We start from the raw sequence: 25,180 nt of genomic DNA on the forward strand, positions 1-25,180 counted from the left end.
ATGTGGCTTGTTTGTACAGCCATTTTTGTGTTCTCTCTTCTATTAGATTTTGAGCTCCCTGAGATCAAGGACTTTATAGATTGCTAGCATTTAAGTTCCTGACACTTAAGAAATTCTTTTAAAATTTCTTTTTTAAACCCTTACCTTCTGTCTAAGGCAAAAGAGTGGTAGAACTAGGCAACCAGATTTAAATGACTTGACTTGCCCAGGATCACCTAGCTAGGAAGAGTTGAATCCAGGTACTTCCAGCTCCAGGTCTGGCACTCTTTCCACTGTCTGACCTAGCTGCCTCACTTTTTATTGATTAAACAACAACAACAACTCTTACTTTCTGTCTTAGAACCAATACTGTGCTTTGATTCCAAGGCAGAAGAACAATGAGGGCTAGGCAGTTGAAGTTAAGTGATTTGCTCAGGGTCGCACAGCTAGGAAGTGTATGAAACCAGATTTGAACCCAGGTCCTCCTGTCTCCAGATGTGATCCTCAATCCACAGAGCCATAGCTGCCCCCCAGCAATGTTTTTTAAACTTTTAAAAATAAATTTACATTATTATTTTATTAATGTAAATTACTAAGTTTTTTAAACTTAAAAAGCTTTAAAACTTTTAAAAGAGTGTTATTGTTTTGTTGATTGTTGTTAGAGGCAAACAGGGTTAAGTGACTTGCCCAGGGTCACACGAATGGTAAGTGTTTGAGGCTGGATTTGAACTCTTCTGAACCCCAGTCCCAGCACTCTATCCACTATACCACCCTGCGGCTTCCAAAGAGGGTGCTACACTTGATTTGAAAGTTATAGGGAATTGCTAAAGATTGGAGAGTAGTTAGAGGGTGACATGGTCAGACCTAGGCTTTAGAAAAGTAATTTTGGCTGCTTTATGGAGGATAGATTAGAGTGGAAAGGGACTTGAGGCAGAAAGATGAGCTAGAAGACTAAAGCACCTAGTGTCCCATTTTGCCCACAAGGCACATAGGTACTCCATGAATAAAGAGTGTTGCAGCCATAAGAACTCCATTAAAATCTCACTTACTCCCATGTGAGAAACTTTCCTGTCCATGTCTCAGTTTCTTCATCTGTAAAATGAAGGTATTGGACTTATAAGGAATTAAGTTAAGGGTTGGACTAAATATGTAAGAATTCTAAATTAATATTGTGGTTGTTGACTCAAAAATATTATAGCCCAAGTCAAAATGACTTTTAGTAGCTTTTATTTACAAAAAGGTGGAAAGAGTGAAAGTAATGAAATACAAAAAGAGGGCAGAGGAGATGTCTAGCCTATCACACTAAATATTGTTCTGGTGCTCGACTCAGTCCAGCAGGGTTTGTTAACCCTCTACTGGAGGACCCAGTATTTCACCCACACAGCCTCCTCTAAGAGGGGAAGGCCTCTCTGGAACTACTCTCCAGAAGCTCACTCACCCATGAGCCAAGGTCCCAAGTTGAAGCCAAGGTCCAAGTCCAAAGTTGTAGCTCCAAGCCACAGTCCCAGTCCAAGATCCTCCAAGCTCCAGATTCAGGCTGATGAGGCTTACAGCCCCAGAAGTTCAGGACTTTTTATAGTCACCTTCTGTCCCTTCCCCTCTTCACCCGGGCCAATCACAGCTTCCAAATTGCCTAGCTCTGCCCAAGTGGGCAGTGTCTGTGGGATCCACTTCTCACCCTCTGAAGCTCTCAACTCTTATCGAAGGATTCACAAGTTTTTGATTGTTTGGGTTAAAAGTGGGGATCTCTCTAAGTAAGTGACTTGTGAATTCCCTTGATGGCTAACAATGTTAAATAGGGGTTAAGTAGGGGTTAAGCATGGGTTAAATAGGGGTTAAGTATGGGTTAAGTGGATTGATTAAAAATAGACAAAGGGAATAAAGACTCAATGACCTATCAGGTCCCTGTAGCTTGTGGAGAAATGTAGTTCTGAGGGTAGAATGATCCATTTTTGTTTCAAGTCTAGTCTAAATTGTTTCATTCGTGCCTGGTGCTTCATATTTGTAAGATCATAGTTTGAGACTTGGAAGGGATCATAGAGTAATCTGGTCTAGCTTTCTCCTTTTACAGGTGAAGAAACTGAAGCTTAGCAAAGAAGTAACCTGCCCTACTCCCATGCAGTCAATATTTTGTGAGAGACTTGAACTCAGAACTTAAGTCTTATGCCATAATTTAAGACCAGAAATAGTTGAGAATGACACTGTAATTTGCTTAATCAATTCACATTTCAGGTTTTTATGCCAGCTCTCTCCTTCAATCAACATAAGGGGGAAAGTGGAGGGGCACCCACCGTCACTTCAGGATCTGAGACGCCTCCTGAGGAAGACCTGAAATTGCCAGGGGAGACAGTAGAATATCACAGTGTCCAGCTGATAAGGGATGAATTCCTAATGAACCTGCAGAAATTCACTAACCATATTCAGAGAACTATACAGCAACTTGAAGGTGAAGGGTTTTTTCATGTTCTGTCTTTCTACCCTTACCGGTAAAAAATGAATTATCTATGACAAATGAGCTTGGGAATACTCCTAATTAGGTTTGCCAGAATCAGTCCTCTGTTTTTGAGTTCCTGTTTTACTTTGATCCTTTTTTCCCCTCTTGATTTTGTGATTATTTTAAAAAATGTAATTGTAATATATATTATTCTTATTCTCTTTTCTTCTCTTCATATGGTTCCCTTTTTTCTTTATATTCCCCAAATTCATCATTTCTGATCACATAATGCAATCCATCACATACATTCAAGTATCGCAGTCTATTCAGTCTATTCACCTCCCAATCATTGCATTTGTGTTATTTCTCATTTTTTTGGTCCATTCCTCTTCCTTTAAACCATTTTTTGGGGAAGCATTTTTGTGGGTCTCTTTTGTTTTTATATTATATTTATTTCAGAATAATAGGATTCTTTTTCTTTTTTGGTTGAAGTTTTGAAGTTTTGCTTCAAGGCAGTCAATCCCATGTGCTGGAGATTGTCCCACAGAAGTATTGGAAGTCAGGCTGCCACAGTGATCTGCCCCTAAGGCAGTCTCTGCTTCTACTTTAATTTTTTTAGGTGTGTGTGTGTGTGTGTGTGTGTTGGGATGAGAGACTGCAGGGAGGAAAGGAGCAGGAGTGGGAAGAGAGTACATATATATGGGGGTCATCCGGTCTTCTCTTCTATCCTTTTCTTTCAGCCATCCATGGTAAGGCTTGGATCATATCTTCTGTAAATACTGGGGCCTAGTGCATATTTTCCCTACTCCCTTTGCCAGGTACTCTTCCCTTGCAACCAAGATTAAAAAAGAAAAAGATAAAATAGTTGAGGAAAACAAAAAAAAAACATTGACTATATCTGGAAGTGTAAAAAGTCCTCCATTTTAGCTGCAAAAGGAAGGAGGCATATTTTCTCAATTCTCAAATCTAGGATCAAGTGAGGTCATTATAATTACATATTGTGGAGTTTCTTTTTTCTTTTTCTTTTTTCTGTTCTTTGCATTTACATTGTGGTAGTCATAATGGCCTCTCCTTCCTGTCTGCCTTTTTTTGTATCAGTTCATATAGATCCCCTGTTGGGACAAATTTCTCATATTCATCCTTCCTTATGGTATGGTCATATTCCACTGAATTCCATTCACATGTCACATCTTTTTTAAACCCTTACCTTCTGTCTTAGATTCAATACTACGTATTGGTTCCAAGGCAGAAGAGTGATAAAGGCTAGGCAATTGGGTTTAAGAGACTTGCCCAGGGGCACACTGCTAGGAAATGTCTAAAGCTAGATTTGAATCCAGGATCTCCCATCTCTAGACCTTGCTTTCTATCCACCAAGTCACCCAGCTGTCCCCTTGTATCACATTTTGCTTTGATACTCCCAAGCCAATGAATGTCTCCTTTGTTTGAAGAGGTTTGCTGCCAGACACACATACACACAAAGTGCTGCATGGAATATTTTGGAGTGTGTGGAACCTTTTCTTTCTATCTTTGATCTTCTTGGTGTATATACTTAGTAAAGTAATATACGTAGTAATGAGATCTTCACTTCAAAAAAATGGGTATGTAAGTCACTTTTTTTAGGCACAATTTCACATTTCTTTTCAGAATGGCTGGATCAATTCATGTCTCCATCCATTGTGCCGATATGTCCGTGTTCTAACAGTCCTTCTATCGCTGACTGTCCTTCATTTAGTTAGGAATTTTTTCTTTACCCATAGATGTGAATGATATCAGATCTCATCCTCTCTTCTGATTCTCATGGTGTAATCTTTTATGTTTAGGTTGCTTATCCCTTTGGGCTTTTTGGTAGTAAATGATATTTATTTAAATCCAATTTCTGCCAAACTGCTTTCCAATTTTCCTATTGATCAAGAATCAGAAGTTCTTGCCCAAGTGACCTAGCTCTTCTTAATATAACATTCACTCATTCAGTAAGCATTTATTAAATGCTTCCCATGTGCAAGGCATTGCTGAGCCCTGGGGACACAAAGGCCAAAAGTCCTGCTCTCAAGGAATTTCTGTTCCAAGATAAAGCTACTGTAGACTGATAAGTCAATACAAATATATATACTATGTCTATATCCATATCTATATCTATACCTATATATTTATGTCTATATCTATATCTATGTCTATATCTTTGTCAATGCCAATATCTATGTCTATGTCTATATCTATATCTATGCCTATGTATGTGTTTATGTCTACATCTATGTTTATATCTATAGCTATATTTGTTTTTATGTCTTTATGTCTATGACTATATACATCTATGTCTATATCTATATATTTATTTCTATATGTCTATATCTATGTATGTCTATGTTTATATCTTTGTCTATGTCTATATATCTATATCTATGTCTATATATCTATGCCTATGTCTGTGTCTGTCTATATCTATGTTTATGTCTATGTCTATATCTATTTTTATGTCCATATCTATATTTATGCTTATATATATTTTTTCTATCTCTACATCTATATCTATGTCTATGATTGTGTTTATATTTATGTCTATATCTAATCTAGGTCTATATCTATTTTCTGACATCTAAATGTTCATACTGAACATTTAATAATTGGTTCCAGAACAATAAAGAAGTGCCACAAATTTAAAGCTGGAAGGAGCCCAAGAAACTGTCTTTTATAGATGATAAAATGGAGGCATAAAGAATTAAGTGACTTTCCCAGGGTCACATTGCTAATAAATATCTTATGCAGGGGAATTCTGAACTCTAAGGTTAGCACCTTAATTCTAAGTCAAATAACTCTCAATTATTATTTTTTTTCTAATGGTATGGCTGGTGCGAGTTGATTTTTTTCTCTCAACAGGAGAAATTAAGTTGCAGATGCCAGCCATTAGTCTGGACAGGGATGTGAAGGAGATTGCTACTGAGCCTGAGGCAGTGGATTGTCTGGAACAATGTGTGATCAACTGGCTGAGTCAGATCACCACTGCCATAGATCAACAGTTGAAAAAGACACCTCAGGTAACTGCTGAATGTCTTCTGAGAATCTTGGTTCATAAGAAGCAGCAGCTCTTGGAGGTATTCTGAGGGTGTACAAGGGCTCATTGATGAAGGCTGCAAGGGATCCTAGTGAGTGTCCAAAGTGGGATCTGAACCCTTGTGCTCTCTTCACTGTACCACACGGCCTCTTGGACTCAGATAAAATCTGCCCTTTTTTTTTTTTTTGCTGTTATGGGACCAAGTGCAGGAGAAAGAGACCTGGGCTCAAATCTGGCCTTAGATACTTCCTAACTGTGACTCTGGGCAAATCACTTAGCCTATTGCCTAGCCTTTGTCTTTTTGTCTTAAAGTTGTTTTTACCAATAAAATCACAATTCTTGGCCCTCCAAAAAAGTCCTTTTGGTAGTCCTTAATATACACTTAGTATAATACTCCGTGTCACTATCTCTACAAGAACACGCCATTCTTGCTCACATTTATTTTCTGTTATTTGGCCCTGCTTTCCTGTATGTCTTTTTTTTTTTTAACCCTTACCTTCCGTCTTGGAGTCAATACTGTATATTGGCTCCAAGGCAAAAGAGTAGTAAGGGCTAGGCAATGGGGGTTAAGTGACTTGCCCAGGGTCACACAGCTAGGAAGTGTCTGAGGCTATCTTTGAACCCAGGACCTCCCATCTCTAGGCCTGGCTTTCAATCCACTGAGCCACCCAGCTACCCCTCCTGTATGTCTTTTAAAAAATCTGAGTTGGCCAACAAATTCCACCATAATAACTCCTTATGGTGGGTTACTTTTTTTGTTTGCTCATTCTTTCAGCCTACTTTCTGACTTTAGATTTGGACTCTTCTGCACTCCTAGAGGGAAAGTCTAGGATAGTCCTGTGGCTTCTTTTTTCTACTATTTTGTGTTGTGTTATTTCAGGATCTCAGAGACAGGCCAGGCTAGGGACTCATTGAGCTTTAGTGCTCTTAATGTGGTTTAATCTAGGACGAAGTCTGATTACTTTCTCTCCCTCCACCCAAGTCTGAGCTCTTCAAGTTTCTAAACTGGGTTTGGGTATGGGTGACTGTAGATTGCTGCTGGACTCAGCAACTATCAGGCAGCCTGGGAGCAATATTGTTTCAGAGGGACAGAGCAGTGAATGGGGGCCAGACTGAGAAAGGGAAAGGATGTGGTCACAGGCCCCAGATGGTGTACAGGAAGGTCAGAAGCAAGCCCCAATGGAGTGGCGCAGACCCCAGGATCAGAGAAAGGTCTCAGGTCCAGCTTTGACTCCAATAGAAGTCTACAGAGAACTAACCAGGGTAGAAGTCCCAGACCAGATAGCTGCCTCCCCTTTTTTTTTAATCCCTGAGGAATGTATTGTTATTGTGTTTTAGGAATTTGTTTCTGAGAGCTTACCCTTTCTGCTTCTCCCTAGAACCTCCCTTTCTGATGGGCTGAAGTCGAGTTGGTTTTTGACATCATCTCTGCTCTTGCCTTTAGGGTAATGGCCCGTTGGCAGAAATAGAATTCTGGAGGGAAAGAACCGCAACCTTTAGTGCTCTCCATGAGCAGACCAAGCTGCCAACAGTGAAAAAAGTTATAGAGATTATCAAGGAGGCCGACTCCCTGCTCGTTACCAACCTGATGCCCATCTTGAACGATTTGTACAAATATCACATAGAAGCTTCGGACAACGTTCGCTTTCTTTCCACAGTTGAGCGCCATTTTAAGGTATGGACTTCAGGAAACTGTGGCTCCCCCCACTTCCACCAGGGCCCCAACATCAACAATAGCAACAATAAAGAATATTATCTCATTTGAGGCAGCAGCTGGGTGGCATAGCAGATAGATGGCTGATTCTAGTGTTGGGAAGACCTGGGTTCAAAACCAGCCCATTTTTGGCATAACCAAATCATGAGATTAAGGAGCATTTCTGAGTGTGTGACTGACAGGACATATAGCAAGCAGGACCATTAAGGCACCCAGAAGAACGTGCTAATCCCAGGCTTTTAGAAATTTGTTCATACTTTTGTTGGCTTCCTATTGCCTTTGTTTATGAGTGCATCTTGCCCTCTTCCTCTGAGGTACTTTAGAAGCCTGAACCTAGAACTAAAGTTGGAAGAGACCTTAGAAGTTATCTAGGCTAATCCTCTCATTTTACAGTTAAGGAAATGGAAACCCAGAGAGCCAAGGCTGGCTGAGGTCACTCAGTGAGTAGGTAGCAGCTTCACTGTGTGGTGTCAGAGAGCCAACGTGGCGGAACAGGAGAGCAGAGACGAGGGTCAGGAGGCTAGGCGATCCACATGGGCTCTTAGGGGTCTCAGGATGGGCAAATTCTTTTAACCTCTGGTAATGTGCCAACTGCCCTTTTTGATTCTGGCTGCTTATGCATTTGGGGATGATGAACGTGACTTTACCCTAAAGGTCTTGTGCTTGAGATAATGGAGTAACCCCTTTCTTGGCCTCAGGAGACCCTAAAAAGGGGGCAGGTTTAGTGTCCAAGCTCCTGGCCCTAGAAATAATTGCCATGGTTGGATCTGGGGACTCTCCTAGAAATAAAGTTTTTGTGTGACCCTTATTTAACCCACTTCCTTGGTCTCAGTTTCCCAATATATAAAATGAGAAATTGGACTAAATGATTAACTTTAATGTGAAGCACATTTGTTAAGTGTCTAAGAGGGGACAAAGATTTATGCTAGGTGTTGAGGAGTATTCAAAGATGGGCAGGGTATGTATAGAATTGCTGATGATCTGTGAGTACCTTTTTTGTTTACTAAGAAATAAGATCGAACATTTACTGCCCCATTTGAACTTCTTAAATTCGAAAATGGAAAGATTTCATTACTCGAAACCTCTAGAATGTTTTAATATTTCATCATTTGTCTGTGTAGAATTTAGCTCATGGAGCTGGATTTAATGTTATTTTGGACACGCTTCCTTCCATGATGAGTGCATTGCGGATGGTCTGGATTATCTCCAGGCACTATAATAAAGATGAGCGGATGATCCCCCTCATGGAGAGGATTGCCTGGGAAATTGCAGAGAGGGTGTCCCGAGTTGTGAACTTACGGACCTTGTTCAAGTAAGCAGTCACTGCCATGGTACCTCAAGGGCACAAGAGCCCTGCCTTCCTTGATTCAGGAATCTCTTCCATTTGTCTCTTTTTGTCTTATTCCAAAAGGAACTGTGGTACAAAGTGACTTTCAGAAATTAAATTTCAGAAGTCCACAGAGGAGAAAAAACAAGATGCCCCAACCTTTCTCTCTCTCTCTCTCTCTCTCTCTCTCTCTCTCTCTCTCTCTCTCTCTCTCTCTCTCTCTCTCTCATAACCCTTACCTTCCATCTTGGAATCAATACTGTGTATTGGCTCCAAGGCAGAAGTGTGGTAAGGGCTAGGCAAAGGGGGTCAAGTGACTTGCCCAGGGTCACACAGCTGGGAAGTGTCTGAGGCCAAATTTGAACCTAGGACCTCCCGTCTCTATCTCTCTCTTTTTCAACACTTTGATTCCTCTTTTTTAATCTCTCTCTTTTAAATGTTGTTCCCTGTCCTCTCCCCTCCAGATATTGACTTCATTTTAAAGATAATTTTTAAAAATCCAAATGTAATTACTTTTAACAGAGCAGGCTTTTTTCATTGTGGAAACTCTTTTTTGGGAGGCAAATTATTAACTCCTGGTGCATTAAGAAATTAAATGATTTGTTTAAGGCTACACAGCTAGCATGTTTCAGAGGCAGGACTTGAACCACATCTTCCTTAGTACAAAGAGTGTCTATTCTAGGCTGCCCCTTTCTAAACACTAGTCTACTGATTTAAAGAAACAAACAAACAAACTCTTACTTTCTGCCTTAGAACTAATGGTTCTAAGGCAGAAGAGTGGTAAGGACTAGGCAATGGGGATTAAGTGACTTGCCCAGGAAGTATCTGAAGTCACATTTGAACCCAAGACCTCCTGTCTCTTGGCCTGGCTCTGAAACCACTGAGTCACTTAGCTGTCCCCAAATAAGCTTAAATTTAATTTGCTTCCATAAGAATTTATGGAACCCTTTCTGTGCCCAAAACACTGTGCTAGGTTCTGGAAATACAAAGAAAAGATAGGACCTTCTTTCCATTCAATAGTGGTTTCCGGGCAGCCATATAGTAAAGCTCAGGAATGCCCTGGAGACGGAAGAATTTAGGGTTTATGGTTTCAGTTAGTTTACAGGTTCCCTGACAAAGGGGCATTTGCTTCCTGCTCCTTGATTTCACTCCAGCCTCATTCCTATCCTCAAACAGACTAGTGCTGCCTGTAGGATATCTTGAGTCAAGAATATGACCTATCTGTTAAAAATGACATTGTAAGATATTAAAGACAAATGAACACTTCATTAGCAATTAAGGTTTTCTCAATACTAGAGACTGTGAGGGTAAATTTAGGGTTGAGACTGAATATAAATTTAATTGGTCACTAGGGATTTAATTCAAATCCCAAATAAAATGCTCAAGTTAGTTTGGAAATTTTATGGTGGTTTAATTAATATAGAGGGAAGAAATTAGGAAGAAGAGAGAGGGAGAATGGTATAGGATTTCTCTGGTCTTGCCTGAGCCAAGGGGAGTTTGGAGACCTTCCAGCCACGAGGCCTCCTCCGAGATGAGGGGCCTCCTAGGAGGATGGGGTTTTAAGGAAAACTAAAGGAGAAAAAAAAAGAATCAGCATAAAACTCCAAGAGAGCTCAGTGAAGATGCCTCACCTGAACTAGGCAATTAAGTTTCTCCCAGTGTTGTAAAGACAGTAGCTGCAGCCATGCCAAGATGCCAAGATGCTCAGCATGCTGCCACCTCTCTGCCACCAGAGCAAGAGCCACCTCTCCGTGAAAAGCCCTGAGAGAGGAAGTGACATGAAATATATAGGCCATTTTTACATCAATTCCTGCATCTCACATGTACCAATGGTAGCTTAAGCTTGATTTAGGATCACCCAGGGGGTCTGTCAGTTGTTTCTGATTTGTCATTTGCTAGCACATGTCTGTCATAGGCCATCCTTCTCAATACTTAATCCTTAAGTAGGGGTGTAGACATTCCTGTTTTGTTAGACTAAGCAGGGCAGAGTAAATCTAAAATTCACAAGTCTGAATAATGTAAAAACTTTCTTTTTAAAAATTTTATTTTTGTTATCATGCAAAACACACTTCCATATTGGTCATTGTTGTCAGAGCACACTCATACAAAACCCAAACCCCAAAATAAAACTGTAAATATACGGCTATGAAAGATAGTCTGCTTTGATCCACATCCATCCAACTCCAACAGTTCTTTCCCTGGAGGTGGACAGCATTCCCTGTCATAAATCTTTCAGGATTGTCCCAGATCATTGCATTGCTGAGAACAGCCAAGTTTTTACAGTTGATCATTGTACAATATTGCTGTATTGCTGTTACTGTGTACACTGTTCTCCTGGTTCTGTTCATTTCACTCTGCATCAGTTCATGTAGATCTTTCTAGCCTTTTCTGAAATCATCTTGCTTATTGTTTCTGATAGCACAATAGTATTCCATCACTAACATGGACCATAATTTGTTGTCATTCCCCAATTGATGGATATCCCCTCAACTTCCAATTCTTTACCACTATAAAAAGAGCTATTATAAATATTTTTGTGCAAATAGGTCCTTTCCCATTTTTTATTATTTCTTTGGGATACAGATCCAGTAGTAGTATTACAGGGACAAAGGGTATGCAGAGTTTTATTGCCCTTTGGGCATGATTCCAAATTGCCCTCCAGAATGGTTAGATCATTTCACAACTCCACCAACAATGCATTAATGTCAAATAATGGGAAAGCTTTCTTAAGAAAATGAGCAGCTGACGTATTTTGCACTGGGAAAAATATTTGGTATTTATCTTTTTTGGATGATTCTCTAGAATATATGCTCCATGTTTAGGAATGAGTATCCCAAGATAGCATTTTTTTTTTACAAAAATAGTCTTAAGCCTGTTTTAAAAACATCACATCTAAGACAATTAATTTTGCTCAGGTAGAAATAAGAATGTGACACAAAGAATTTGAACATATGCCCCTTATTTTCAACATCTTCTCTCTCATTGATACCTTCTGCTATGTAGGCTTCTTGGTACTTGTCTCAGTTATTGTGGCCCAAGACCTCTTTAAAAGCTCTAGGTTCAAATGGATCTTGGGGGTTCACCCCCAAAGGGGTCTTTCTTTGGCTAATTGCCTCCACCTGGAGTTATTTCAAGAAATCTTCCAATATAGGTATAGTTTGTGTCTGAATTCCTCCAAATGTTGATTAACTAGGATCCCAAGCTCCTATATAAGCACTCAGGTACCTAATGCATATCAGGTATAGGACAAATTTTAATGTACTCCATAGAAAATGCAAAGGATGCAAATGAATCACAGGAGCTATGAACAGATGTAGAAATGTGTAAATAACTCATTAGCTTCCTCTGAAAGGGGAACACAGTTGGAGTTGTCAGTGATGCAACGCCCTGACATTCAAGGAAACTCTTTCTTTCCCATATGATCAATCATCTATAGTCCCTCAAAGATTCGTTGTACACCCATTGATTTGGAATTCTCCTAGAAAGATAACGCACCTTCTGGGTTCCTAAAGAAGCAGTCTACCTTGTGCGTATACCATTTAAGCTCTCCATTGGCTTTGTTCTTCCAGTTGGAACTATGTGGATTATTCTTTTCTTTCTCTAGGGAACACATTGCATCAAGAAATCCACTTTTCTCTAGAGTGTCCCTTCCCCAAACTTTCCAGTTTGGAATTCCCCATGACTGCCCATTAAATTTCCCTTTGTAAGTCATCAGGATATCTATCTATATCTATATCTATATCTATATCTATATCTATATCTATATCTATATCTATATCTATATCTATATCTATATCTATATCTATATCTATATCTATATCTATATCTATATCTATATCTATATCTATATCTATATTTATATCTATATCTATATCTATATTTATATCTATATCTATATCATCTGTATCTGTATCTGTATCTATATCTATATCTATATATCTATATCTATATCTATATCTATCTATCTATCTATCTATCTATCTATCTATCTATCTATCTATCTATCTATCTATCTATCTATCTATCATCTATGCAGCCCTCCATGTGCTTCTGCCAATAATCTCCATTACTTACTCCTGGGAGGAGGGAACTATATGACCACAGGGTTCCCCTTAGCCAACTGCAGACATATTTGCTTATCTTGTCTTCCATTACAAATGCCATCTTGGTTGCTCTAGGGGTGGGGGAAATACCTTCCCTTGTGTTGCTGTGCTTGGGAAGAAGTTTTAAGGGGAAAAGTAAAGAAGGTGAGCTGAAGGATGAGAGAGTAAAAATAACCTCATAGCTTATTGATTGAAGTTACAGTGAGAGGCAACTTCCTTGATGAGAATTTCCATCAATCAGCTTGAGTTCCCTGGGGCATCTCGAGAAGGCGCCATGAGCATGCCCATATTCCATGGAAACATTCTTCTTAGATGTCATCAAAGGCCAATGGAATGTAATATAAATGATTTTGTGGGGGGGATTTATTAAGTCGATTAGCACCCCCTCCCAACCAAACCCAGCACTGGGCAACTATTTGGAACTATTTATGTCCAATTTGCTACCTTTGCATTCTGTCTCTCATCTCAGGTCAATCAAAAAATTTTCTACCAAAAACAGTAGCTTTTGGGTGTTGATAATATGTAATTTGGGGCACTTAGATGGTTCGGTGGATAGAGTGCTCAGTCAGGAAGACCTGAGTTCAAATCTTGCCTCAGACACTTACAAGCTATGTGACTCGGGGCAAGTCATTAAACTGTTAGTCTCAGTTTCCTCATCTGTAAAATGATCTGGAGAAGGAAATGGCAAACTAACTCTGTGACCCTGCATAAGTCATTTTGCTCTTAGTCAGTTTCTTAATCTATACAATGAGTTATAGAAGGAAATGGCAAACTATCTGTATGACTGAACAATTTATTTTGCCCTGTTTGCCTCTGTTTCCTCATCTGTACAATGAGCTGGAGTAGAAAATAGCAAAGCACTCCAATATTTCTCCCACAATAACCCCAAATGAGGTCAGGAAGAGTCAGACATGACTGAAATGAATGAACAACAAATAATATAAAATTGTACCAAATGCAGCCTCCCAACCCTTTGAAAGTAGGACCTTTCTCCTCCACTTTGTAGTGCTCCCCAAATTTCATAATGTAGCTAGACACCCAGAAAATGGGACCAAACATTTTGATAACATTGTCTGATGGCACTTTAAGGGCTTGTTGTTATTTGTCATGTCTGACTCTTTCTGACCTGTGATGGACTATATTGTCCATGGGGTCTTCTGGGTAAAGAAACTGGAGATGGTTTGTCATTTTCCTTTTTTAGAGACAGAGGGTAAGTGACTTGTCCAGAGTCACACAACTAGTTAGTGTTTGATTGTTTGTGTTTGATAAGCTAGTTAGTGTTTGATAACAACTAGTTAGCCAGATTGGATCTTAGGTCTTCTTGATTCTAGACCCAGGACATTATCCACTGAGCCATTTAGATGCCCCAACTTTAAGGTTTACAAACCACTTTTCTTCCCATAACCTACCCTGTAGGGTAGATGTGAGCAAGGATAGGAGAATTATTATCCCTGTTTTGCAGATGAGGAAAATGAATTTCATAGAAGTTAAGTGATTTACCCAGACCAAATAATTAGTAATTGTCAAAAGCAGGATTGAAATCCGGGGTTGATTCTTCTACTGTAAAAAGAGGGTTTGGACTAGTTGCCTTCTAAGATTCCTCTCTAAAATGCACTAATTAACTAACTACAAATTTGATAATCATCATCCTTATCTCAAGTCATTGGGAAATATTGTTAATAATAACATGATTTTTTAAAAAAAACGTAACAGAGAGAGTCGATCAGCCGCACAAACCAAGGTAGCTGAGGCCAAGAGCACTCTTCTGCTGTGGAAAAAATCTTATTTTGATGTCCGAGCCAAAATTGAAGCCTCTGGAAGAGAAGCCCGATGGGAATTTGATAGGAAACGCTTATTCGAAAGAACGGACTACATGGCCACAATCTGTCAAGATCTGTATGATGTTTTACAGGTAAAGAAGCCTCGGTTTCATTTCTTTAATGTATGTATATAGGGCTAAAAGGGAAAACCGACTGATCAAATTCTTTTCAGAGCAAGGAAAATATTTTGTAGGTTGGTGCCTTTCATTTATTATATCACAGTTATTTCTGTGTATATACGCCGACTTTCCTTTCCTCTTCTATATTAAAGAAAAGCTTCAAAACAATTGAAGACATAGCTAAGGGCCTCACTAGGCCAGGAGTTGGGAGGATCTGAGTTCAAATTTGATCTCAGACACTTCTAGTCATGTGACCCTGGGCAAGCCACTTAACTCTGTTTGCCTAACCCCCACCCTTCTGTCTGTTACTAAGATAGAAGGTAAGGGTTAAAAAAAGAAAGAAAAAGAAAAAGAAAAGCTAATTGACCCAGAGACATTGTCTGATAGTGTATGCAATTTTCTGTACCTATAGTCCTCCACCTGTAGCCTGAGAGAAGGGAGGTGCATTTCATGATTTCTTCTCTAGGGAAGGCCAAGATTAATTATTATTATGATTCCAATTTCAGTGACCTTTTTTCTTCTTTTTTTGGGTTATGTCATTCTAGTCATTGTCTATATTACATGCTCATAAAACCATTGATTACCAAATCTGAAAATGACCCCCTCCCCCTTTGTAATTAGAATTGGCTCCCTAGGACTTCAATTCCCAGCATCCCACTTTCCGTCGCATGTTACTGCTGATATAGGGAGGATATAAGTTTTGTGTGACCCTGCCTCCCTTTTTCTTCCTGTGATCACTGGCTGCTGAAAACAGGCTTTTTAGAGAGGCAGGAGAACTTACTCATGTGGGTTTTTGTCAGATAATTAGGTTTGAACTTCAATTCCTTTTTATTCCTTCTGTTTCAAGTGATTATTAAAAAACTTTGTAAATATAATACTTGGAGTTACTGACATTAATTTAAATCTTACACCTGGCCTTATTTAACAGATAAAGGAAATTTGAGGCCAGGGCAAGTTAAGTGACTTGATCACGGAGCTATTAAGATTCAGAGGTGGGATTTAAATCCAGTTACTGGCTTGGTAAAGAATAGTTATTTTTTTCTATCTATCTATCTATCTATCTATCTATCTATCTATCTATCTATCTATCTATCTATCTATCATCTATCTATCTACTTATTTATCTATCCATTCATTCATTCACTCATTTATTTGTTCATTTATTTATTTTTTATTCATTCATTCATTTATTTAAAACAATAAACCCCCCAATAACCCTTACTTTTTGTCTTAGAATTGATGCTAAAAATTGGTTCTAAGGCAAAAGAGCAATAAGGGTTACACAATGGGGATTAAGTGACTTGCCCAGGGTCACTCAGTTAGGGTGTGCCTGAGGTAATGTTTGAACTTGGGACATTCTTTCTCTAGCCCTGGTTCTCTATCCACAGAACTGTCTTGCTGCCTTCTAAAAATACATTATGGCCTTAGTGACTCCCTGACTTTCCTCTTTACATCTAGATTTAGAGCAGGGATGACCAAGTATAGTCTAAGAGAGTACATAAATTCTCTGTAATATGGGAATCACCTTTGATTTCTCTTAGCTGTGGATCCTTTCTTGCTCCTTTCTTAAGTTCTCTCTCCATTTCTAGCTATTCACATGGTGCATCCTTTCAGTAGACTATAAACTCCTCAAGGACCAGGACTGCTCTACGTTCTGCTTTTGGTCCCCAGAACTTGGCATAATGTCTCACACACTGTAGGTATTTAATAAACATGTGCCAGATTGGACTGAATTTTGCCATTATCAAATTACTTTCTGCTTAGTTCTTTCCAAGCTGTCCTTAGAAGAAAAAAATGGAGAAGGTATGAGAGTGTGGAAATTAGGTTTTCTTAGTAGTGGATAGGGCACTGGATGTAGATATAAGAAGACCTGAGTTCATATCCTACCCTAGACACTTACCAGCTATGTGAACCTTTATGGGTTTCAGTTTCTTCCTCTGTAAAATGGACAATTTGGATCTGATAGCCATTAGGTTCCCTTCCAACTCTAGATTTCACATCCTCTGAACCTGCTCCATTATCTACATTTGGGATCCATGGGAGGCAATGATGGGGTAAGGAAGGACTTTTGAAAAAGGTCAACACAATTCACACATCTTTAAATAAATTGTAAACAATGCGGAATTTGTGGTTTCGGATATAATATTTTTCATGTTTAAGTGTTTTAATTTTGTTGTTGTTGATGTTACTAAGTATATAATAAAATTTAAAAGAGAAAAAAGGAAAATTAAAAGAAAAGAAAAAGGTCAATATAGAATCTTTCAAGAAATAGTTTAGTCTACAATCATTTCCTAATTAGAAGCAAGTTGTATTAGAATGAGGTAGTGAAGCTGCATGGTAGTGAGAATACTGGACATGGAGTCAGGAAGACCTGAGTTTGAATCTTACCTGAGATCCTTACTGAGCCATGACAGATAACTCAGTTTCACTGAGCCTCAGTTTCCTCATCTGTTAAATGAGGGAGTTAGCCTCCATCTCTATAAGGTTCCTCTGTATCCAAATGAATGATATAATGAAGTGTAAGTGTATGGTTTTGATTCTTGTGGTTGGGGGGGGGGGGGAGAAGAGAAATGGGCTCATCAATTAGATTTTGCTTTAACAGAAAAATATCAGTAATTCAGAATTTGAGAGAACAACTTATTTACTAATAAAATTGATCTAGTAACATTTTAAATTCATTTTAAAATACTTGGTTGGACTACCTGCCAATAAAATATTGTAAGAAAACATCCTTGGCCTGCTTTACTGAGGAGATAAGACCAATTCTGGATGAATATTGTGTTCCTATAAAGAACTAAGAGGCGGATGTAGGGGGCAGGCAGCTAAGTTGCTTAGTGGATAGAGAGCTAGGTCTAGAGACAGGAGGTCTTGGATTCAGATCTGGCCTCAGATGCTTCCTAGCTGTGTGGCCCTGGACAAGTCACTTAATCTTAGTTGCCTAGCCTTTCACATTCTTCTGCCTTGGAACCAATATTTAGAATTACTCTGAAATGGAAGGTAAGGGTTTTAAAAAAAAGAACTAAACACAATCTAGAGATGGCATACATGTGAAAAACAGCAGAATGACTAAAATGTAACTTTCTTATGTTGTTGGATTTTACAGGTTATTGAGGAATTTTACAACATATTTGGTCCAGAACTGAAAGCTGTGACCGGCGATCCGAAGCGCATTGATGATGTCCTTTGTAGGGTGGATGGTCTTGTGAGTCCCATGGAAGTGCTAACCTTTGACCCCTTTAGCATCAAGTGTTCCCAGTTCTGGAAGTATGTTATAGAAGATTTCAAGATTGAAGTCCTGGTAAATAGCCAACTTCAGGATTTTATTTTATTAAAATATATTCTAGCTTTAAAAATCTTTTCTCATGATAAGTTCAGAATTTGATTCCATATGAATGGAAGTGCACATAGAGCCATAAAATTGTTTACAGTTAAAATTATCTCAAGAGACTGATTTTGGGATAAGAATATGAGTTTATTGATTATATCAAGTTTGTTAGTAAAACAAACATCTGAACTGATAAAGTGATAAAGGTCTCTATGGCTCTCTTGTGACCAGGGATGACCTAAGTTTAATAAATAGATTTCTTTTTTTAACCCTTACCTTCCATCTTGGAATCAATACTGTGTATTTCTTCCAAGGCAGAAGAGTGGTAAGGGCTAGGCAACGGGGTTTAAGTGACCCATTCAGGGCCACACAGATCTGAGGCCAAATTTGAATCCAGGTCCTCTCATCCCTAGCCCTGGCTCTCAATCCACTAAGTCACCTAGCTGCCCCCTAATAAATAGATTTTTAAGAGCTCATTTTTCAGCCCCTCCCGTGACTATCCCAAGACATCTCTAATTGGTAATATCTATGTAAGAGGTGGTCCATCAACCTATCCTCCCTTTCCTATCAGGTGGGTAGGTCTGGTACTCAGGAAAAGAACCTTTCTCCCCTTCATTTCTTAACCAAATTCTGTTACAAAGCACGACATTTCTTGGAATTCCCAAAGACAAAGAAAATACAAAAAGCAGCCACTGAATAGATCCCAGATACAGAAATGCACAGTAATTCTCCCTAATGAATAGGAATTAATACAGTAGATGAAAAATGAATTCTGACATAGCCAGAGTATAGTAGTAGATTTAAATTTGGGCTTTTTACCTTATTATTACTGTAAAAGAAGGTATTATTCACAGCAATATAATGCAATGGATCACACAATGGAATTACTGCCATTATCCTTCCAGTTGCCTGAGATAAAGATGTAGTCACGGTACATACAGCATGTGATTTTTCCAGGAAGCGTAACCAAAAAACAGAGCCTTTGCAATGAACAAAAATAGACAATCTCTCCCTTCCCTTCTGTTCCTTTGGAAAAAAAAAAGAGAAAAAGAAGAAAAACACTTGTAAAAACATGGAGAGTAAAGCAAAACAAATTCCTCATTGGCCACATCTAAAACTCTTATTCTCAATCCTTGTCCTGAGTTCCTACCTCCTTGGCATTAGGTTAGGTAGCATGTTTCATGATGAGTCCACAGGAATTGTGGTTGGTCATTGGATTCATCTGCGTTCTTGAGGCTTTCAAAGTTGTTTTAACTATACGGTTGTTAGTGTCTAAATTGTTCTCCTGGTTCTGCTCGTTTCACTCTGCATCAGGTTATGCAAATCTCAGGTTTTTTTTTCTGAAACCATCTCTTTCATTATTTCTTATCACGCTTACAATAGTATTCCATTATAGTTTTATGCCATATTTATCCAATATGTAGCTTTCCATTCACAGGGCCACAGGCGTTAATACGCCAATTTTCCCACACTCCTCTGACATTTGACATTTTCCTTTTGTTGTCAGAATTTCAATGTGGAACCCCTGACCATCTCCATTCAAACCTTATTCCCAGATCCCCACTGCCCAGTTGACTATTCCCATTCCCCTCAACCTCACCCTCTCAATGGCCCACTCTAAAACTATCTAGTCTTTCTGCTCTGCTCTCTGGAATGTCTGCTCCAGAGGGAACAAACTAATTTCAGCTCAAATCTTTTCCTCTCCCATTCTTCCCATCTTTGGGTTCCCATTCAGGTCTGATTCCTTCCTGATGATGGCTTCCCTGGCTACCCTTCGCAGCTCCAATTTTCACGCATTACCCTTGACTCATTGGTCCAGGTGGGGGAATTGGAATATTCTTGGTCCACCATTGCCTCTTCCAGGTTCTTCCACTACTTACCATCATCACTCTGTAACTCTACTCCTTTGAGGTTCACTCAGTACCTATCTATCATCCAATCAAAATTGCGCTGATGATTCTCAAATCCATTTATCCAGACTTAATTTCTCTGCTGACTTCCCATCTTGCATCTTTTACTGCCTGTTGAACATCTTGAATTGAGTGTCCTGCACACATCAATCCAGCATGTTCAAAATTGAACTCATTATCTTTTCCCCCAAGTCTTCTTCCCTTCCAAACCTTTCTAATACTATTTTGTTTTGCTTTTTTTTAAAGCCTTATTTTCTGTCTTAGAATCAACATTAAATATTGGTGCCAAGGCAGAAGAGCAGTAAGGGCTAGGTAGTGGGTATTAAGTGACTTACCCAGGGTTACACAGCCAGGAAGGCCATATTTGAACCCTGGACATCCCATCTTTAGGCTTGGCTGTATTTACTGAGCTACCTAGCTGTCCCATAGCTATCTTTTTCTTATTTTTTTCCTTTCTAAGCCTTTACCCTATGTCTTAAAAAACATGTATTGGTTCCAAGGCAGAAGAGTGGCAAGGGCTAGGCAATGAGGATTAAATGACTTGCCCAGGGGGCAGCTGGGTAACTCAGTGGTTTGAGAACCAGGTCTAGAGATGGGAGGTCCTAGGTTCAAATCTGGCCTCAGATATTTCCCAGCTGTGTGACCCTGGACAAGTCACTTAACCCCCATTGCATAGCCCTTACCACTCTTCTGCCTTGGAACCAATACACAGTATTGACTCCAAGATGGAAGGTAAGGGTTTAAAAAAATGACTAGCCCAGGGTCACACAGCAAGGAAGTGTTTGAGGCCAGAATTGAACCCAGGACCTCCCATCTCCAGGTCTGCCTCCCCATCCACTGAGCTCTTCTACCTCCCTAATCATTAGGGAATTAGGAATGCTAAGGGAAGGGTTATTCCTCTAAGATTTTACCCTGTTACTATTAGAGTGGACTGTATTCCTCCTAGTCACCCAGGCTCACAATCTAAGTGTCACCTTCAACTCCTTATGCTCCCTCATCTCCCATAGCCAGTCTGTTGACCAGTGCTATTGATTTTATCCTTGCGATACCTTTCTTAGATGCCCCCTTCCCTCCTCTGACACTGTCCACTCTGATGCAAGCCCTCACCATCTCACACGTGGACGGCTGAAATAGGCTCCTGCTTGGTCTCCCCGTCACAAGCCTGCACTCGAGTCCAAAGTGATCAAACAGCACAGGTTTGACCCAGTCTGGTCACTTCCCCCAACTATTTAATGAACTCTCCTCCAGTGGCTTCCTGTAGCTTTCAGGAGCAGAAACAAGACCCTCAGCCACAAAACTACTGAAATCCATCCCGCTGTTCTTCTCTGGTCTCCAGTGTTCTTGTCCCGCACACGTGGATCACTCTCTGGCTTACCTTCCTGACAGGTCATTGAGAAAGAAGCCAAGAACTTTATTGATGAATCCTTTAAGACTCTTCGCTCAGCTGAAGCCGCTTTTGACATGCTTTTAAAGTTTAAGCACATACGCTCCCGGGAGGCTATAAATAAGCAGATGATGATGAAGTTCAATGACATTTTGAACCAGTATTGTAAAGAGGTAATTTTGAGCAGTGCGAAAGCTAATATACTCTGCTAGCTAGCTTAGTGTATCAAGCAACCCAAAGAATCCAGAGGGCTAGACGAGGCTAGTTGAATAGTCTCTTTTTGTTTTTCATGAGGAGAAATCCAAATCCAAGAAACCTGTGGAATTTTCCCAGATAAGTATGTCATTTAGTAACTCAAGTTATATAGTCAAAACAAAATGGATTTGTTCATAGAGGCAAGAAATTCTACATTTATTTATTGGGTTCCTCCTATGGTCTGAACAGTGTACTAGTATTGGCATAAATAAAAGGAAGATGTAACATGGTCCTGTGACATGGAGGACTTTTTTAGCTGTTGTTGTCTGATTCTGGGTCTAAATCCTTAATTACTTGTATGACCCGGAGGAGGCCACATTCCCCTCTTGGCCTCAGTTTCCTTATCTGTAAAATGACTAGATGACCTCTAAGGTCTTTTTTAGTTTGAGACCCATAATCCTGTTGTACAATAAATAAGGGTTAGGGAGGGGATAGTAAAGGAGTCCTCAGTTTCTCCTAAGCCAAATGGTGCCTTGCAAGTTTTTGTCCTTGGATCTGATCTGAATCTCAGAAAGACTGACCTTGGTCATGAGTTTATCCCTTTGGCCGCAATAGAGATCGTTGGTGTAAAGGGCCTTTCAATCTTTCTTAGAAAAAAGATTAATTGAAATATATTTAGGGGGTTTACCTAGTAGGACGCAAACCCAGAGACTCAGGGATTGGCAGTACTGGGACATTTCTGGTTGGTTCAGGTGTTAGTGTGCCTGGGGCCAGGCTGGTACTAAAGCCAGCCAAAAATATCCCAGTCCTGATGATCCTTAGGAAGAGGGCAATCCAAGATTCTGGGGCCTTATCCCCATGGATCTGTTCTACATATATCCCTTGATATACGAAATGAAGAGTCATCCTATGTAGTCTAGAACATAGCAGTCTTAAGAAATTGAACTTTGCCCTAATTATCTGGAGAATTGTGAAAGATGATCCTTTTTGACCACAGAGACTTTATCATTACTAGAGACAGGAATGGGATTAAAAATTAGATCACACTACTGATAAAAAATATTACAAGTCCTAGTGAAGGCCATCTACACACTTGTTAGAATGTGTATGGGGTTCAATTATCAGATAAATAATCACATTGAAGAGAGTAAACAGAAAAGTCTATTAGTAGGAAAGAAGCTAACAAAAAAGGCTACTTTATACATTGAATATTTCTTTAAAAATAGAATTTAAAAATCTATAATTTGCTTAAAATTTACAAATAGAGAAAGGGCCTTGGATACATTATGTGCAGAACCATTGATGTTTATCAATCACCAAATCCTTCTTGATTTTGTCTTTGTAGATTGACATAATTAATCGCATATTTATTCTGAATCTTGATAGTCCACCTCTCTACAAGAATCACCCACCAGTAGCTGGTGCCATCTATTGGGAACGCTCTCTCTTCTATCGGATTAAGCATACCATCCTTCGATTTCAGGAAGTGGAGGAGATGTTGGATAGTGACAGAGGACGGGAAGTAGGTTGCTTTTGCATCCTTTCTGCATATTTATTTTTATTTCAGATAAAATGTAGATTCCATTTCCAATGGATTGCCAATCCTGGGACATTTCTATTCCAGTAACTATGACTGAAATCCTTTAATAGGTAAAACAAAAATACCTGGAGGTGGGTAGGAGAATGAAGGACTATGAAGACAGGAAATATGAGCAGTGGAAAGACTGGACGGAGCAGAATCTACCAAACCTTCTGAAAAAAAGCCTGCTTGCTAAAGCCCGTTCGACTGGACAAACAGTTCTAGATTATGGTGGACTGGTAAGAGTCTCCAACCATTGCCCATGTGCCATGAAGATAGAGTTTTGGTCTTCTTCCTTTTTCCTTCCTCTTCTTCTTCCTTCTTCCTTCTTCCTCCTCCTCTTCCTCCTCCCTTCCTCCTCCTCTTCTTTTTCCTTCCTCCTCCTCTTCTTCTTCCTTCCTCCTCCTCTTCTTCTTCCCTCCTCCTCCTCCTCCTCCTCCTCCTCCTTTACCTTGGGTTTTAGAATTGATATTAAGTATTGGTTCCAATGCAGAATAACTGTTGTAAGGACTAGGTAATTGGGGTTTAAGTGACTTGCCTAGGGTTCCACAGCTGGGAAGTATCTAAGGCCAGATTACAACCCAGAATTTCCCATATCCAGGCCTCAATCTGATTATAGTGAGCCACCTGACTGCCCTCTTTTTGTTTCTTTAGTGAATCTGATACATATTTAAAAAAAAAACAATGAGGTCCTGGGTTCAAATATGACCCCACACAGTTCCTAGCTTTGTGACCCTGTACAAGTCACTTACCTCTGATTGCCTAGCCCTTACCACTCCTTTGCCTTTGATTATAAGATAAGGAAGATAAGGATTAAAAAAAATTAAATGCCTGAAACTAGGAAATGAGGAAGTTAGAGTAAGGAAGAGAGAGAGGAGGGAAGGAGGCCATTTGTGCTAACAATGGAACCCCTTGTGTCTTTGAAATTTTAAAATGTACCAAGTTTTTAGGGAGTCAGATGATGTACATAGAGCCTTGTCAAATTTGCTTAAAACATTATATATGTCCTATTGCCTTTTCATTTCTACTCATTCCATTATAAATTCTCTTCCGTAGACAATTTTGATCAATGATGACACTGAGCCTACTCCAGAAAAGGGGACTTACTTTGTCATCAATTTTTCTCCTGCTCTTAAAGAGACAATTAATGAAACCAAATACATGGAACAGCTGGGGTTTGTTGTACCTGAATTAGCGAGAAATGTTGCACTTCAGGAGGACAAATTTCTTAGGTAAGAATATTCTTTGGGGAAGAAAACTTTGTAAAGTTTAAAATGTACAACCTTATTTTTTCCCCAAGGGAATTTTTTCTTCTTAACAATGCTAGCTTTGTTTAGCTGACCTGTGAGTTAAGTTGAAGAATGTATACGATAATTATGGCTTCAGTTAATTAAAAAAAATCAAACCCTTACCTTCTGTCTTGGTATCAATTCTGAGAAGAGTGGCAAGGACCAAGCAATGGGGGTCAAGTGACTTGCCCAGGATCACACAGATAAGAAGTGTCTGAGGTCCGATTTGAACTCAGGCTCTCCTGACCCTAACCTGGCACTCTATCTACTGTGCTACCTCATTGTCCCTGGCTTCAGTTAATTTTCAAAGTTATTGCCTTGTATCTGGCACAAAAACTGTAGTGTATGGTTCTTGCCTTAGTAGTAGTAGTAGTAGTCTCTCGGTAATCAAGGATAACGATTGTCTTTGTGTGTTTTCATCTATGGTGTACAGATGAGTGTGCACAAAGACACTTGTGCATGAAGGAGATTTAAGTGGAAAAGTCATTGCACAGAGACAGTCCCACTTAAAATCAGGTTGGGGAAATGATGACTTTGTAACACATGGGATTATTAAAGAACAGTTCAAGGTAGTTAATGAGTAAGGGTCGATGTCTAGGGAGTGTGGATGAGGGCCAGTATGGTACAATGGGAAGAATGCTAGATCTGGGGTCACGGGACTTGGTTTTGAATCCTTTTTCTGTTACTTATTACCTCTATCATGCTGGGCTAGACCTCAGGGTCTTCTTCTGCAAAATGGGTGGGTTGGAGCAGCCGAAATCCACTTGAGCTATAGATGTGTGATTTTAGGGAGCAGATAAAATTATGTTAAAAGGGGTCACAGTAAAAAGAGAGTTGACAGTGAAGACTGCATAAAGGACCATAATTTTTCTTAATCTCTCAAATCACTTGACGAAGTCAGCATGAGATCATTGTTGAAAGGAGGGAAGAAGGAATGAAAATGTTTCCTGGGG

General features: G+C 39.5%; 1 protein-coding gene across 2 annotated transcripts in view; it reads left to right on the forward strand.

The window, feature by feature from the left end:
* Nucleotides 1-25,180, forward strand: part of DNAH10 (dynein axonemal heavy chain 10) — a 196,398-nt gene that overhangs the window by 16,625 nt on the left and 154,593 nt on the right. The window contains exons 6-15 of one of the 2 annotated variants that reach the window (XM_007489932.3): nt 2,212-2,425; nt 5,288-5,445; nt 6,907-7,137; nt 8,298-8,488; nt 14,320-14,518; nt 17,649-17,843; nt 21,167-21,337; nt 22,705-22,881; nt 23,010-23,177; nt 23,995-24,170. In XM_007489932.3, coding sequence (XP_007489994.2) covers nt 2,212-2,425; nt 5,288-5,445; nt 6,907-7,137; nt 8,298-8,488; nt 14,320-14,518; nt 17,649-17,843; nt 21,167-21,337; nt 22,705-22,881; nt 23,010-23,177; nt 23,995-24,170 — 1,880 coding nt within the window. Of the gene's footprint in view, nt 1-2,211; nt 2,426-5,287; nt 5,446-6,906; nt 7,138-8,297; nt 8,489-14,319; nt 14,519-17,648; nt 17,844-21,166; nt 21,338-22,704; nt 22,882-23,009; nt 23,178-23,994; nt 24,171-25,180 lie in introns of those variants that run through there. The other variant, XM_056821891.1, reaches the window with a different exon arrangement.

This window comes from Monodelphis domestica, chromosome 3, assembly GCF_027887165.1.
Source record: "Monodelphis domestica isolate mMonDom1 chromosome 3, mMonDom1.pri, whole genome shotgun sequence".
NCBI lineage: Eukaryota > Metazoa > Chordata > Mammalia > Didelphimorphia > Didelphidae > Monodelphis > Monodelphis domestica.